Source organism: Typopeltis vanoorti, chromosome 12, assembly GCF_054136105.1.
Source record: "Typopeltis vanoorti isolate ZY-2024b chromosome 12, IOZ_Tvanoo_1.0, whole genome shotgun sequence".
NCBI classification, from domain to species: Eukaryota; Metazoa; Arthropoda; class Arachnida; order Uropygi; family Thelyphonidae; genus Typopeltis; species Typopeltis vanoorti.
This window is the reverse complement of record NC_143560.1, coordinates 88,807,973-88,825,087: the sequence shown is the minus strand read 5'-3', so window position 1 is coordinate 88,825,087 and position 17,115 is coordinate 88,807,973. Positions and strand designations below refer to the sequence as shown.

Here is a 17,115-nt window from a genome sequence, read left to right as displayed (position 1 = left end):
GATAACAGGTCTATGGAATGAACCATATGAGAACAGGTTGAAGATTTGTGGGTTGCAGAAACTAGTTGATAGGCAGAAAAGGGGAGATATGATTGAGACATTCACATTGCTAAAGGGATTCTATAGGATTAATTCAGAGGATATTTTTGAGATCAGGACTGGTGGTGGAAGAACTAGGGGACACCTATGGAAGCTGGGCAAGAGTGTGGTTAGCAGGAGTGTTAGAGCTGGGTTCTTTACTTTTAGAGTGGTAAATGAGTGGAATAAGCTGCCAGAGTCTGTTGTGGGTGCTATGACGGTGAACGAGTTCAAGGCAAGGTATGATAGATACTGTGAGAATGTAATCGCATAGTTGTGTGGACATGATGTTTAGGGCCTCCCTCGATGAGTCTAAGGACTCTTGGAGTCGCAGATAGGACGAACCATCCTATTTGAGCAATAACCCCCTTTATGAAGGTGCATCCCTGTGAAAATTTTCTGAAAACATTATCACAAAGGAATTAGGTCATTGAACTGTTATGGAAATTTTTTTAATAAAAAAAAATGTGATATATAATATTACAAATAATAAAGTAACATACCTGTTCTAGAAATAAATCAATTTAATAAAAATTAGCATTTTCCCCATTCACTTGAAAGTTTTATCACAAGTTATAAAGGCATATGACATGTCAATATCCTAGGAACACAGTCTAAGAAACACAGTTCTAGGTGGTAATAATGTAGGAACTGAAGCATTCAATTTGGTAACTGTAAATATAACAGTTATTCTATAATTGTTATAAAAGCCTATGTGCATAGCAGTGTAAAACTTTTTTTCTCATTAATATTATTGTTAAACATTCTATAAAACTACATTGTTAATGAAATGGCTACATTTATTTATTTATTTTATTTTTTTACAGGAATTAAACTGCTACCTTCAAAGTAGAGTTTATGTTGCAGGAAACAAGCTATCCCTTGCTGATATAGTTTTGTTTTGTGGCTTACATCCTATATTTGTAAGTGTGTGTCTATGTATGTCTGTGTATATATATATGTTTATTATTTCAAGTTAATAAACAGTTTTTATTTATATTTGTCATATGGAATATCTATATTCAGTATTGTTTATTAAATAATCTACTTGACTTTGTAATTGTTTATACAGTTAAAATGTTCAGTTGAAAATCTGCGTATAACTTTTGACTCCCCAAAAACTTACTACTACTAATAGTCTACTGTTGACTGGAAACTTTACCGATAACATAAACAGTCAATTGACACATTTTTTGTATGTTATATGTATTGTATACTGTATTCTTACAATAAAGTAAACTAGAGAAAAGAAAAGATTACGAAAATCATAAGGAAGAGAAAATACATTTACTGTGCTGTGTTTATCAATACCGTAACCTTACGTCATGTGTCTGTCTGTCAGTGCCTACATCAATATTGTCTTATATGTTACAAAACATTGTAGCTGTTATAATTATTACCAACACTACAACACTAGACATGAAAAGATAATGTGAAAAAGAAATTCATATTTATTTACAGGTATAACAGTTCATGCACTGATAATGAAGCAGCAGAAGTACGATTACTTTATAGTAGCCTAGTGTAATCAATGCGATTGTTTCACAGTAGCCTAGCCTATACCCTAATGAATAAATAGTTATAATTTTTTTTATTTTATGCTAATTAATTACATTTAATTATGTAATAACAGATAAACAATAAATTACATGATAACCACAGTAATTAACTTTAATGAAATGAAAGTACAGGTGTTTTGTACTGAAAATAACAGTACATCATCAGTGTGCATAGAAACAAGCAAATCAAAGAAACGGGAATACAAGGTACCTACAGCGGTCGGTGTTTTACCATTTAAAAACTGTTGCTGCATTCTAGAAATTAATATTAATAAATAATATTATTAAAAACTATTTTTGATGGTTCCATAAAATGGGAGAGAGAGAGGGAATCGTTCTGACTCAGATTTGGATGATGTAAAAGAGTTTTACGCAACTTTCTTTGAAAAGGTGTTCATATTTAAACCTACTTCTGTGGAGAAGATGAGCTTCATCCCGCTGGATACTGCGTTTAGTGTCAATACTATGTTCTGCCGGAAACATCAGACTTTGACGTTTCATCGTATTCAATATAATATTTGATGTTCATTAATTCTTTTTTCCACAGAACGGCCTTGTCTGCCCAAAGTATGTTAGATTACATTCACAAGGTATCTGGTAAATGCCAGCTAATGATAGAAGTGACACTTTGCTTTTGTAGATGGCAACAGATGAGAAATTTTGTTGATAGAAAAATATGTGGGAATAAGATGATATTAATGAAATGAAGATCAGTTCATTGAAAGCTGACCTTCACAGAAGAAGGGAGTTGTCCTACTGAATAGAGCTCATAATATTTGAATGATATAATCACGTAATCACAAGAAAGATATTTATTTAACCAAATATTTCGGTCTGGAAATAGCAGACCATCGTCGGTGGTATTACAAGAACAGTTTAAAAAATATACAAGCTAGAATACTAACAATAGATCGTTGAAATTAGAACATGCCGCGTGATGTTATATCACTAAGTATGAAACGAAATATTTTGAAGTAGAAACATGATTGAATTTGCTATTTAAAAAAAAAAAAAAAAAAAAAAAAAAAAAAAATTAATGAGTAATCTTGATTAGGCTTTCCCAGATTTTTGATATAGATATGCAGTCATTACGATTCAGGTTGGGATGATGGAGCAAGGCCTCCACGCTTTCCTTGAACAAACGTTCGAACCTATAACGGGATCTATGTAAGAGGCGCGTTTTGGACCAAAGGATGCTGTGGTCAGTTTCAATCCCGTGTTGAGCCAAACCAGACTTTTCAGGTTTATTGTGAAGAATGGATGATTGATGTTCTTGGATTCTTTTTTCAAGAGAACGTCCAGTCTGTCCAAAGTAAGAGAGATCACAGTTGCAAGGAATTTGATAAACTCCAGGAAGAGATAAAGTTGAGCGTTTGTCTTTAGGAGAAGGAAAATGAGAAGACAATTTGTTAATAGGAGAATACGTAACTGTTAAATCATATTTCTTCAAAATTCTTGCGATAGGTTCTGAAATACCGGAGATATAAGGAATAGGTACTCGACGTATTGAATCTTTGTTGTTTTGTGGAGGATTATAAGATGTAAGAAGACGTTGAATACTTTTTTCAGAAAAGCCATTGAGTTTCATGTGTTGCTGGATAGTAGAAAGTTCTTTCTGTAGATAATCAAAAGTAGAACAATTAGTTTTGGCTCTTTTGATGAGACATTTTATAATTCCTGTTTTATGACATGGATGATGGGCTGATTCTTTCAGAATATAACGACCTGTGAATGTTGGTTTCCTGTATACTGTAGTTATAAGAATATTTGAAGATGATCGGATGAGGAGAACGTCTAAAAAAGATAACTGGTTGTTTTCTTCTAATTCCATAGTAAACTTTATGCGATGATGTAAGGAATTAATACTGTTTAAAAAGGAAGATAAAGTGTTTTTACTGTGAGGCCAAATAGCAAATATGTCATCTATATATCTTACCCAAAAAGATGGTAGAGGGAAACTAGATGTGAAGAGGACTTTTTCTAAATGTTCCAAATAAAAGTTGGCTAAAGCTGGAGAAAGAGGACTTCCCATGGCTGTTCCTTCTACTTGGCTATAAAATTTGTTTTGACATATGAAATAACCAGAATGTATAACGAAATCGAATAGTTTTATAATATCTTGAGGAAAGATGTCAGCAAGTAGTTTTAAAGTTTCCTTAAGAGGTACATTGGTGTATAAAGATTCTATATCAAAACTAACCATAAGATCTGTAGGTTGTAATGAGACATCTTTTAATTTTTCTAAGAAATCTGAGGAGTTTTTTAAAAAAGAACTCGAGTTGCCAATGTAAGATTTCAGTAATTTAGCTAGATATTTGGCTATACGGTAAGTAGGAGAATCAATGCAATCTACTATTGGACGAAGAGGATAGTCAATCTTATGGATTTTTGGAAGGCCATAAAATCTAGGAGGTCTTGCAAAATGAGTTTTAAGTCTTTCAATTGTGTCTTTATCCAAACTGATGACTTCATCAAGGAGAGAATTTAATTTCTTTAGTTGTCTGTTGGTTGGATTATAATCAATTTCTTGATATGTGGAGCGATCTCGAAGCAAAAGAGAAAGTTTTCTTCTGTAATTTGCTGAGTCCATAACTACTGTTGCTTTTCCCTTGTCAGCTTTAGTGATAATGAGGTGATTATTTTTTCTCAAGGACTGTAAAGATTTCATTTCAGAAGGAGATATGTTAGAAGGAGGAAGTTTAGCCTTAAGTAGAGAAGAAGCGACTTCTAGGCGAAGAGCATTAGCTTTATCGCTGGTTAGATGATTAAGATTCCTTTCAATGTTAACTAGGAAATCTAGATATGGTATTTTATTTGGAACAATAGAAAAATCATGTCCTTTTGAAAGGATGAGGGTTTCGCTTTTAGTCAAAGGACGTCCGGATATATTTACAATCCAATTATCTGGAGTTATGAATGGCTTGGATTGTTTAGACGAAAGAGCCTCATATTTACGGTTAATTCTTTCGTCTAAACAATCCAAGCCATTCATAACTCCAGATAATTGGATTGTAAATATATCCGGACGTCCTTTGACTAAAAGCGAAACCCTCATCCTTTCAAAAGGACATGATTTTTCTATTGTTCCAAATAAAATACCATATCTAGATTTCCTAGTTAACATTGAAAGGAATCTTAATCATCTAACCAGCGATAAAGCTAATGCTCTTCGCCTAGAAGTCGCTTCTTCTCTACTTAAGGCTAAACTTCCTCCTTCTAACATATCTCCTTCTGAAATGAAATCTTTACAGTCCTTGAGAAAAAATAATCACCTCATTATCACTAAAGCTGACAAGGGAAAAGCAACAGTAGTTATGGACTCAGCAAATTACAGAAGAAAACTTTCTCTTTTGCTTCGAGATCGCTCCACATATCAAGAAATTGATTATAATCCAACCAACAGACAACTAAAGAAATTAAATTCTCTCCTTGATGAAGTCATCAGTTTGGATAAAGACACAATTGAAAGACTTAAAACTCATTTTGCAAGACCTCCTAGATTTTATGGCCTTCCAAAAATCCATAAGATTGACTATCCTCTTCGTCCAATAGTAGATTGCATTGATTCTCCTACTTACCGTATAGCCAAATATCTAGCTAAATTACTGAAATCTTACATTGGCAACTCGAGTTCTTTTTTAAAAAACTCCTCAGATTTCTTAGAAAAATTAAAAGATGTCTCATTGCAACCTACAGATCTTATGGTTAGTTTTGATATAGAATCTTTATACACCAATGTACCTCTTAAGGAAACTTTAAAACTACTTGCTGACATCTTTCCTCAAGATATTATAAAACTATTCGATTTCGTTATACATTCTGGTTATTTCATATGTCAAAACAAATTTTATAGCCAAGTAGAAGGAACAGCCATGGGAAGTCCTCTTTCTCCAGCTTTAGCCAACTTTTATTTGGAACATTTAGAAAAAGTCCTCTTCACATCTAGTTTCCCTCTACCATCTTTTTGGGTAAGATATATAGATGACATATTTGCTATTTGGCCTCACAGTAAAAACACTTTATCTTCCTTTTTAAACAGTATTAATTCCTTACATCATCGCATAAAGTTTACTATGGAATTAGAAGAAAACAACCAGTTATCTTTTTTAGACGTTCTCCTCATCCGATCATCTTCAAATATTCTTACAACTACAGTATACAGGAAACCAACATTCACAGGTCGTTATATTCTGAAAGAATCAGCCCATCATCCATGTCATAAAACAGGAATTATAAAATGTCTCATCAAAAGAGCCAAAACTAATTGTTCTACTTTTGATTATCTACAGAAAGAACTTTCTACTATCCAGCAACACATGAAACTCAATGGCTTTTCTGAAAAAAGTATTCAACGTCTTCTTACATCTTATAATCCTCCACAAAACAACAAAGATTCAATACGTCGAGTACCTATTCCTTATATCTCCGGTATTTCAGAACCTATCGCAAGAATTTTGAAGAAATATGATTTAACAGCTACGTATTCTCCTATTAACAAATTGTCTTCTCATTTTCCTTCTCCTAAAGACAAACGCTCAACTTTATCTCTTCCTGGAGTTTATCAAATTCCTTGCAACTGTGATCTCTCTTACTTTGGACAGACTGAACGTTCTCTTGAAAAAAGAATCCAAGAACATCAATCATCCATTCTTCACAATAAACCTGAAAAGTCTGGTTTGGCTCAACACGGGATTGAAACTGACCACAGCATCCTTTGGTCCAAAACGCGCCTCTTACATAGATCCCGTTATAGGTTCGAACGTTTGTTCAAGGAAAGCGTGGAGGCCTTGCTCCATCATCCCAACCTGAATCGTAATGACTGCATATCTATATCAAAAATCTGGGAAAGCCTAATCAAGATTACTCATTAATTTTTTTTTTTTTTTTTTTTTTTTTTTTTTTTTTTTTTTTTTAATAGCAAATTCAATCATGTTTCTACTTCAAAATATTTCGTTTCATACTTAGTGATATAACATCACGCGGCATGTTCTAATTTCAACGATCTATTGTTAGTATTCTAGCTTGTATATTTTTTAAACTGTTCTTGTAATACCACCGACGATGGTCTGCTATTTCCAGACCGAAATATTTGGTTAAATAAATATCTTTCTTGTGATTACGTGATTATATCATTCAGTCTTATGTCGCAAGTATCCTTAAAACAACAGAGCTCATAATATTTGTTTTTCAAGTGCTTTCCTATTCCAAGAAATGATTAACATCAAGAATTACAGATCACTATGTTCTTACTAACATGCTCCTGTAGGCAAAAGATTGCTGGCTTATCTTAGCAGATTAGAAGGATCTTAAGGTAATTCCAGCTTGCAGTCACCTCCAAGCTCATCAACAAATTTATCTGATTTCCTGCCTTCATTCAAACATAGACTTATTCTGTTCTCTCTTTGGAAGTATACTAATTCCTATGCTCGTGTAATTTTTCTTATTTTGGTCAAATTTTAGTCATATTGTATCATAAAGATTAGAGGAACATAAGTCACATCAAATTTGTCAACCCACCTGAATCAAAATTAACGTGTCATGGATACTACTCATCATGAAATTTTCACACAGAAATGGTTACATATATAAATATCAATGAAGGCTCATACACCACTGAAACTTAAGTCATCCTGATCTGAACTGCAGTGATGGTTTAAGTGTTTGCAAAACCTATTTTTTATTTTAATACAGGTATATTAATACTTGTTTGAGGATACATTAGATTTTCTCATAGACTTGTTTTTACCATTTTAGTAAAGGTATTTCAATACTGATATTAACAGCATTTAAATCAAGAAACTAGCTCTTCATGCTCTCTCTCGCTCTCTCTCCAATGGTGAATCTGTTCATGAAATAATTTGAACAGACAACTATTGAGACAGCATCTCTAGAATGTGAATTATGGTTTAGATATCTGGATGATGAACAGTTGGTTGGGAACACAGTATAGATGATCTCTCATTTCTAAACCAACATAATATTCAGCATTAATCTGTACAGTCTAAAAAGAATGCAATGTGCCCTTTTTTTAATGTGATCATCAAAAAGTCACTCAGTATGTTCAGCTTTAATATTGTTACTGGAAACTCACAAATATGGAGTGATATATTTTCAAAATAAAAGTATTCAGAGATTAGAAATGAGTCAGAAATTAGAAGTATAATAAGAATACTAAAGTTTGGAGCAGGTCTATCAAATACCAGTCCTTTTAGAGATGAGTATTTGATGTTTTAATTGAGTTGTTACATTCCTGTGGAATGACTGGTATGCCAAGTGAAAATATTCTATTTCTCCCACGTTCTGCTCGTTTATAAAGACCATGTTACAGGATGTACTGGAGTAGGAGGCAGTTATTTTATTTAGCATATGGCTTACACATGAAAAGTTATAATTCATTAATCCTTAATATATATGGTTTACATATTGTATTATATATTACATATGTATTACATATTGTTTCTTGTTTTTAATAATAGACATATGTACAATAATAAGAAATAATACAGTCATAAAAGAGACACTCAAGAATAGGCTACATCCGAATGTCTAGGTTGATTATCCAGCTGCACTTGGTGTAGCATGGATGAAGTCTGACAGTTTTCCACTGTATGCACGTTGAACACATTCTGCTGTAATATGATTTTAATTGTCTGGCGTTGTGATCCAGTCACACCTAGGTGAGACAATCATGCCCCATTTGTAAAGGTGGTCTGCACATCTGCCATGATTGGTGTAGATTTGGTTAAGGGCAGACCAAGTTTTCTGAGGTAGATCAAAACCCAAAGGTATCTGTGGTCCACTAATTCTTGGAAGACCCCTGTTGAAGTTTTACACCAGGGACTCTTTCCACTTCTCTTTCATGTTGAAATTTGTCTCTGCAAGATTTTTTGCTGTTAAGATTGGAGGGTGCCTTGACTTTAGCCTGTTTATTTCTAGGGGTGGGATGTCTTCCTGGATTGGAAGATTTTGGATTTCCATGATTTTGCTGTATTCATGTAGAAGAAAGTTGGATCTGCAGATATGTGGAGGCGGAATGTTGCTTAGCACTGAGAACCAGTAGGTTGGGGTTGAGTTTACAGTTCCAGAAATAAGGCGCATAGTGGAGTTAAGCTCAGCATCAACCAAATACACATAGGCGCTGTTCAGCCATACAGGTGAGCAGTATTCAGCTGTAGAATAAACGAGGCCAAGAGCAGTGCAGCGAAGCGTTGTTGCTGAGGCACCCCAAGTTGTTCCACATAGTTTTTGCAGTATATTGTTTCTTGTTTTTAGCTTGGAGGCAGTGATCCTGCCCTTCATAGGTAACATATCATATCAAATTGCAGCAATTCTTTAAAAATATTAACTTAAGTGTTCTTATTATACTATTCTAATTGAGCTATGAAGGCTCACTAAAAACATTCTGATTTTACCTTTTGGTTGGAAAGACTTAGATTTTAATCTTGCAGTGGCATGAGGAATCCTTTTTTCAACTGAAGGTAAGTCAGTTAGTCTCATGGGAGTGCCAGAATTTTCTCCAATGTTATGTAAATTTTTCATCCTGCGTTAATAACATGCAGACTGGTTAGAGAATTAACATGTAATTAGCATCAGCCACACATTTTATTTTTGATACCTATGTATTAGGATTACGAGACTCGTTAAGTCAATTCATTATTTTAATGAAATTTAAAGTTTTCACATAGAGAGAACATGCAAAAACAAGTTTTATACATTTTATTGTTGATGATGAATATCTTCAAAATGGTTTGGGATATAAGCATCTCTAGGATTCTAAATATGAAGTGATAACCATTTGTTTCTTAGCTGGAAAAGAGGATTGTGCACATTGAAAAGAAAAATGTCTGTAAAAGATTTTAAAAAAAGTTTGAATAACTTTTGAGTGTTAACTGCAAAGTCAAATATTAATAAAGTAAAACAGTTCGAAAACAAGAGCCAAACTTTAGAAATGGCTTGCAATATCTGTAAAAATATAGTGAGTTTTTTGTACTTTAGAAAGTAAATTATTATTATTTTCCTGATCTCCATGGAGTCATAACTCATTGTGGAAGGTCAGCACAAAGTATCATACCATTCTTAAATTCATCCACCACTGCACGTTCACCACCCTCTCAGGCAATGCATTCCATGCTCCTCCCACTCTCCATGCAAAAAACTTACTCACCACTCCCTTTTGTAACCTTTGAGGATGGTCCTTCATTCTATCATATGAAGACTCCTCAGTGTTAACACGATAATAACCCTTCAACAGCTTAAATGTCTTGATCATATTCCCTTCTCCCATCTTCTATCCACCAAACTGCAGTCTGCATGCCCTTACTCTCTCCTCATAATCAACATTGTACAGTCCTGATATAATTTTTCTTATCTGCCTCTGCACCCTCTCCAAAGTTACTTAATCTCCCTTCAAATCCTGATGACTAGATCTGAGCACAGCTAAAGGCTAAAAACATGAATATATTTTCTTGTCAAGTGTAATTGATCTGTAATATATTATTATTTTATCTTTACAGATAATTTCAGAAATGTGAAATTGTCTGAAATTATGAAATAATGTTTACATGGTGGATTGAAGATGTCTAAGAGCAATCCATAGAATAGGGTTTCTCAAACTTTTTCTACAATGGAACACTTCACAAATCCTGAAATTTTCACGGAACACCTTGGTTATTTTGTAATGTATTAATTAATAATTAATTGGTAATTTAGCTGATTTTTTTTAATTAATAATTGATTTAATTAAACATCAATTAACCATCATTAAATTGCTGATTTTCATTGAGATATCCTATTCTGATCACCAAAAATTTATATTATAAGTACTTACGAGTGAATGCAGACTTTTTCTCCTGTATGCTGGTAGTTTTCCCCTCCTTTTGTACATTCTGGAGATCTTTGTAGGCCTGAGGTGGATGACTCACTATCTGTTCCATCACAAACACCTTCAATAAGAGATTTCTTAATACCAAAATTAAACAAAGTGCATTGTCTGTTATTCATATTAGAATTTAAATCTGTATTCCTATTACTTTTAAAAAAATCACTGCACTCCAGTTTCAGAACAAGCACTTACACACTGCAATACGAACTTGCGAAGAAAGTATTCAGTATTAATAGATTTGAGAATTGGATACAGACTACCTTGATCTTCAATTTCAGTGGAAAAATTTTCTTTATACTTCCTTGCTGATTGGTCACTGACATTTGCAACACAGATGTTATTTCGTTCAGTTTTGAGAACATGCCGCCCTTTGTTGTAATCGACTTGCAGGCAATTTTTATGATTGGTCATAAACGGCGGTATTCTCTTTCCCGATTGTTGGAAGATTTCGATGTGTGAAAATTAACAATAATTCCTGAATATTTCCATGTTTAAAAATATGCCGCTTGGTCACTGACATTTACTACACAGATGTCATTTCCCTCAGTTTTGAGAACGGAGGATATGCCACCCATTGTTATAATCCGCTTGCAGGCAATTTTTATGACCCATCATAAACAGCGGTATTCCCTTTCCCAAATATTGAAAGGTTTTGATGTGCGAAAATTAACGATACACAGATGTTATTAGGCGTTCTGTGTCTGAGCTTTTCAACATATTCCCGAATATTATTAATATTATTCTCCTCAGAATATTTCTACTATAAAATATTTAATTATGAAAAATGCTTAGAAAACTAAAATGACAAATTCCAGAAATTCTCGCAGAACACAGTTTGAGAAAACCCTGCCTTAGAAAATATGCAGCAAGTAACCTGCATGCTTCCTTAAGAAGGAAGGATGGCTAAAGTTATTTGCAAAATAAGCTAAACAAAAGTCACAGAAAGATTTAAAAAAAAAAAATCATGACAGTGTTAAAATGTTGAAGAGACATCTGAAAAAATCTTAGAACTGGATGATTTAAAGAAGAGTTCCATAAAAGAAATCAGAGATGACAGATAGCATAAAGAATCTGACTGTTAAATGGGGTAATGAGTTTTTAAATGTTTCATGCTTCAAAAGGAATTTTGAACAGTTTTGAATATTTGGAAACATATTTTCTGGAGAAAAGATTGTTTTTTTAAACTGATGCTTTCTGCTTTTGCTAGAAAATAGGAACTAGTAAAAATTCTCAGAATAATTTATGATTTTATTTATACATTTTTTCTGATGAGTGTTTTAGATGTTGGACCATTTTTGGGAACTTTGAGCTAGCATGAAAGATATTATTTTTTACTGTTTAGATTTCACTGACATATATGGAGAAAGAAAGGTATATTCACTTGTCTCGCTGGTTTAATAATGTGAGTATTGATTACTAATTTTATTTATATCTAGAATCTATACAATTACAGAATGTTATCATATTTTAATAGTTATATTAGTGATAACATGTATTTCTTTTAAAATTTAGAAAAGCTTAGGTTTGTCATTTATTCGGTTTAATTAATTAAGAGTATGGACTCAGATCACTAGAAAAATAAATGTAATAATTTATTAAGCTGTTGATATTTTACAGATGGATTTCATACCAGCATCCTAGGAGTACAAAATACACTTGTCATCGAGTACCAAGGTATTGATAATCAGGTAATTGTGAAAACAGTTACTTGGTTGTTATAATGGATAAAATAACTGATGACCAAGTTTATGTCTATTATGTTGAAATTGGTCTTAAATAACTGCTTCCCAAATTTTTGGTTAATTAATTCAGCCATATGTTGCAATTTTGGAAGTAAAGTACCTGCTATTCTTATGCTACTGTTGTTATGGTACATATGTATTCAGATCACACTGTGCCAACATAAATTGGATTGTCTGACTAAACAGTGTAAGCTTTATTGATGGAGGATGACTGATACATAATTGCTGTATGTAACATCAGATGAGGTTCATCTAGCAGGACTGGCAAGCAGAACATGCAGGGAAAAAAGATCTCTGGTTGTTGACTGTGATATATAGTCATTTGGATAACAGTTGTTTATATAGTGAAACATATATCAAGAGTCCAGTCTGCATCAATCTCTTTTTTAATAAACTCCTTTTTTAATATATATAAAACAGGCACATGAACAAATATACAAAATTATTTGTTCATGTACCTGTACTGAATTTTCTGCATGGTATTTTAAAAATTTCTTGCTTTGAAACTTTGATGGGATGAAGTATAGGTCAGTTTTTATTCTAAATATGACATATTTGCAGAAAGCTTTATAGCATAGCCTGCATTTAAATACTTAATTGTTGTAATGCTGCGTGTAGGTAATAAAAAAAAAACAACTAATTTTCTTTTTCTATATAGATACCTTTTAATTATTAAATATAGTATGTTGATATAATAGTAATTTTAGCATGCTCCTTTAATAAAATATGCTATTGAAATTTAAATATTAAAATTTCAGCAGCATCTGTAATTGAGGTATAAATTGCTCTGTTTGTTGATATGGAACAACAAAACTTATTACATAAAAACATGGTAACAGATTATAAATAAAAATCTTATCTGGTATGGATGCTTTGATGTTGATTATCACTCGTGTCGATGTTTAGTGGAGAAAAACACATACCTAAAGCTAATACTTAACTAATAAAATGTATTTAGCTAATTAGATTACCAAGCTATTATTTCACATTGGTCATCAAGGCACACACACCTTCTTCATGGGCACAAAGAAATATATTAAGCAAGTGCATGCAGGCACACCAGCAGGAAGGCAAACAGACTGATTGGAAAAGACATCCTCCTTCAGTGCTAAACTGATGCTCTCTGTCGGTGCAGTGATGGAATCTTGCCGAAGGTCTCAACATTAGAGTTTCTGGGATTTTTGGTAATGCAATATAGCTAAATTTGTTTAACCTCTCTACCGGCCATGGTGGATGAAATAGTGAGACCTAATTGCATTTCTTATCCATATTATTCAATAGATGTTATAGAATCGTATCCAGATTTTGCTCGATGTCTATAGATGTCATGGTCAGTTGGGGTGTTAAGTTTGGAGAATGTTGTAGTGCTGTATAAGAAGGTTTTTTTTTCCTATTGGATCCAGTGATCTGTATACATAGCATGATCTTCCACCCAGAATGGCTGTAGTTCAGATGATGGACAGATAATTTGTGTTCTTCTAGATGGATATTAGAAGTTTATCCAAAATTTGTAAGTTTGCAAATGTAAGGCCTGAAATGAGTTTATATATTTTGCCTTTTTAGAATACATGCAATTACTTTAATTATGCCAACAAGTTCAAGGAACAGCCACGAGTAGTCCTATCTCCTATCCTTGCAAATTACTGCATGGAGCATTTTGAAGATCATCTCCTTAAAGACGTTTCTCCTAAACCTACAGTATGGTACAGATATGTAGATGATATATTTGCAATTTGGAAAGGCTCATCAGATTTAAAACTATTCGTTTCAAAAATGAATATGATTCACCCAAAAATTCAGTTTACTCTAGAAGAAAAAACAACGATCGATTTGCTTTTTTAGATATTTTAATTCTTTTCCAACCAGATGATAGTTTACAATTTTCTGTTTTTAGAAAAGAAACTTGTACTGATCATTATATCAATGCTGATTCTCATCATCTTAGTGAAAAGATTGGAACTATTAAAAGCTTGTTACATCATGCTCATTATATTTGTTCCACTGAAGACCTTTTACAACAAGAATTGAAGTATATCAAATCTGCTTTTATGAAAAATAGCTTTAATGAATCTTTTATTAAGAAAGCTTTTAACAGCTTTAGACAACCAGTGTCTAGACCTGAAGATATCACTCTGATTCCACTCCTTTATATTAAAGGAATTTCTGAACATATAGTTTAAGTTCTAAAACCACTTAATATTATAGTGTCCTTTTGCCCTGTCAGGAAGATTTCCACCTTCATTTCTTCACCTAAAGACAGGCTTTCTCCATGCCCATCATCCAGGCATCTATCAAATTCCATGATCCTGTGGTTTGTCTTACTTTGGACGTTCTAGTAGATCTGCAACCATCTGTCATGAGAAACATAAATCTTACATCCTTACAAACACTTTGTTTTAAAAAGAAAACTAAGCTTTTGCATAATTACATAATTTTTATACGAATTCTTGATTATTATATTATCATAATTTTTATTTTATTTTAATAATTTGGAATTTTATTGACTGTTTGTTGTCCTATTAATGCTATAATGGTGTTTTTTGAAAATAATTCTTTAATTGTAATTTTATATTGTGTTCCATTTTCAATGCATTGAGGATGCCTATGATACATAGACGAAAATTTTACAACTATTAAATTTATTTCATGTAAGTTTTAGGTTTTGTGTTTCATTTTTCTAAATAGATGCAGTATATTTTTGAGATGCCCTGGATGTAGGACATGGCAATGGATTTTTTGGGGGGAAGCAGGGGAGTTTGGATGATGGGTGGAGAGATCTATTGATTTTATTAAAAGAGAAGTGTTAACACCATGCTGTTGGTCATTGGACCAACAACATGATGTTACCAGAACCTTATCAAATAGAGAAAAACCTTATCAAATAGAATGATCTGCTTGGACCACACTCCTCTCTACTGAAGTCAATCACATTGGAACATTTTTTGCCAATAGCTTCCTCCTTCACTAAGTCATCAGAGCTCTGCCCATTCTCCAAATTCAACCACCTAAAATTCAGAATACAAAAAAAAAAAAATCTGTTGTCATTCACTACATCTGGAGCACCTCAGGAAAAATTGCATACATTCTTAAAAGGTATGTTATTACAGACTTCCTTCAGGTCTTACCAAAATTAGCTACTCTTATCCACTCACCAAAAGATCCTTCACCATCTAGACTATCTTGGGATCTACAGTATTCCTTGTTCTTTATCTACTTCAGATAAACTGGAAGAACTGCTGATTTCCATCTAGAAGAAGACAAATATGTCCACATCTACACTATAGCCCTTTTATACAGAAACTGATTTAAATCAGAAAGGCTATTTCTGAAATCTGCTATAGAACATTCTCCAAACTTAAACAAATTTGGCTGAATCACATTACCAAAAATTTAGACCATTTATGTGACCTTCAGCATGATTCTATTATCATGCCATAGAGTGCCAGTCAGGACTGAAGGAGCCACTTTTTGCAATCATTGTGTTTGCCTTTCTGCTGGTGTGCCTTCATGCACATGCTTATACATTTCTTTGTGCTCATGAAGATGAGCATATGAAGGTGAAATATTGGCTTAAAATATTAGCATGAGAAATACAAATATTATGAAAAGAAACATGCTGACATTAATTTATTAATTTAAGTATTATTTTTCTTGTTGTTATAATAAATTCCTTTTTTCAGATTCAGCATGAATTTCATCATTCACTTCCTCGTGTGGTTTTCAGCAAGACTTGTCTTTATTAAATTATCAGCCAAATTTGACTATAGCCTAAATGTCGTGTGTATAACATAACAATAAATATACAAATTCATGTTGTTTTCATTATTTGTATACTATGCTGATAAGGTACACTATTTTTTTTTTTTGTGTGTATGGTAATGTTTGCATATTTAGGAGGTGAAACAGATGAGCATGACATTTTGTTATCCAAATTTACATACATGAGAAATAAAATTGACTATCAGGAGGCATTGTTAACCATATCCACTATAGTGATAGTACGATTTTTTGCTAAGTGTTGCAAAGTATAGAATCTAGTCATAATATTGTGACCACCAACCTAATAGCTTCGGCCTCCTGATTGTTCATTTCCCCTTACTGCAACTGTTATTGTGTGTGGCAGGCTTCTATAAGACTTGAATATTGCAGGAGATATGCTGTTGCTTTGTGTCAGGATTGCTTTCCATCAAGTGCCTAGGGTGGTGGATATAAGTGCCGGATCTCTCATTCCACATAGATATTCTGTGTGATTCAAATTCAGCAACAATGGTAACACTTGGAAGTCGCTGTGTTTCGCAAACCACTCTTTAATGATAATGGCATGGCATGTTATCCTTCTAGAACATCTCGGAAACACCCACCATGAATGGATGTATCTAATCATTCACAATGGATAGGTACTTTATAACATTCAATAGCACAGTTTATGGGTATGGTCTCTAAGAGATTGCTAGGAAAACATTCCCCATATCATAACGCTGTTTTGCTCCTGCCTGTTTCTTGGACCATGACATCAGAGTGATTCCTTTCTCCAGGATTTTGCCTAACCCTCTGCCTACCATCCACACAGCATATCTGGAAATAAGATTCATCCAAAATGGCAACTTTTTTTTTTTTTTTTTTTTTCAGTTTTCACTGGTCCATTGACATTCCTTAGCAAACTGTGGATGTAGCTATCAATAATTAGGTATAAGCATGGGTACCTTGTTTGGGCATCTACTTTGGATCCCTATATATGGAGGAGGGCAGATTGGTCTGGGAAATGCTATCATTTGTCTCTGAGTTAAATTCTATGGTGAGGTGAGCTGATTCACAGTATTTCATCCTGCGAACTTGGACTAGGTTGGACAGCCTG

At 33.2% G+C, this 17,115-nt stretch overlaps 1 protein-coding gene across 1 annotated transcript in view; it reads left to right on the top strand.

Moving 5' to 3' along the window:
- Nucleotides 1–16,071, top strand: part of AIMP3 (aaRS-interacting multifunctional protein 3) — a 76,911-nt gene extending 60,840 nt beyond the window's left edge. The window contains exons 4-6 of the mRNA XM_090401844.1: nt 906–1,001; nt 11,861–11,920; nt 15,941–16,071. Of these exons, the coding sequence (XP_090257970.1) occupies nt 906–1,001; nt 11,861–11,920; nt 15,941–16,003 (219 nt within the window). The 3' untranslated portion in view covers nt 16,004–16,071. The remainder of the gene's footprint in view (nt 1–905; nt 1,002–11,860; nt 11,921–15,940) is intronic.
- Nucleotides 16,072–17,115: the final 1,044 nt, after the last annotated feature.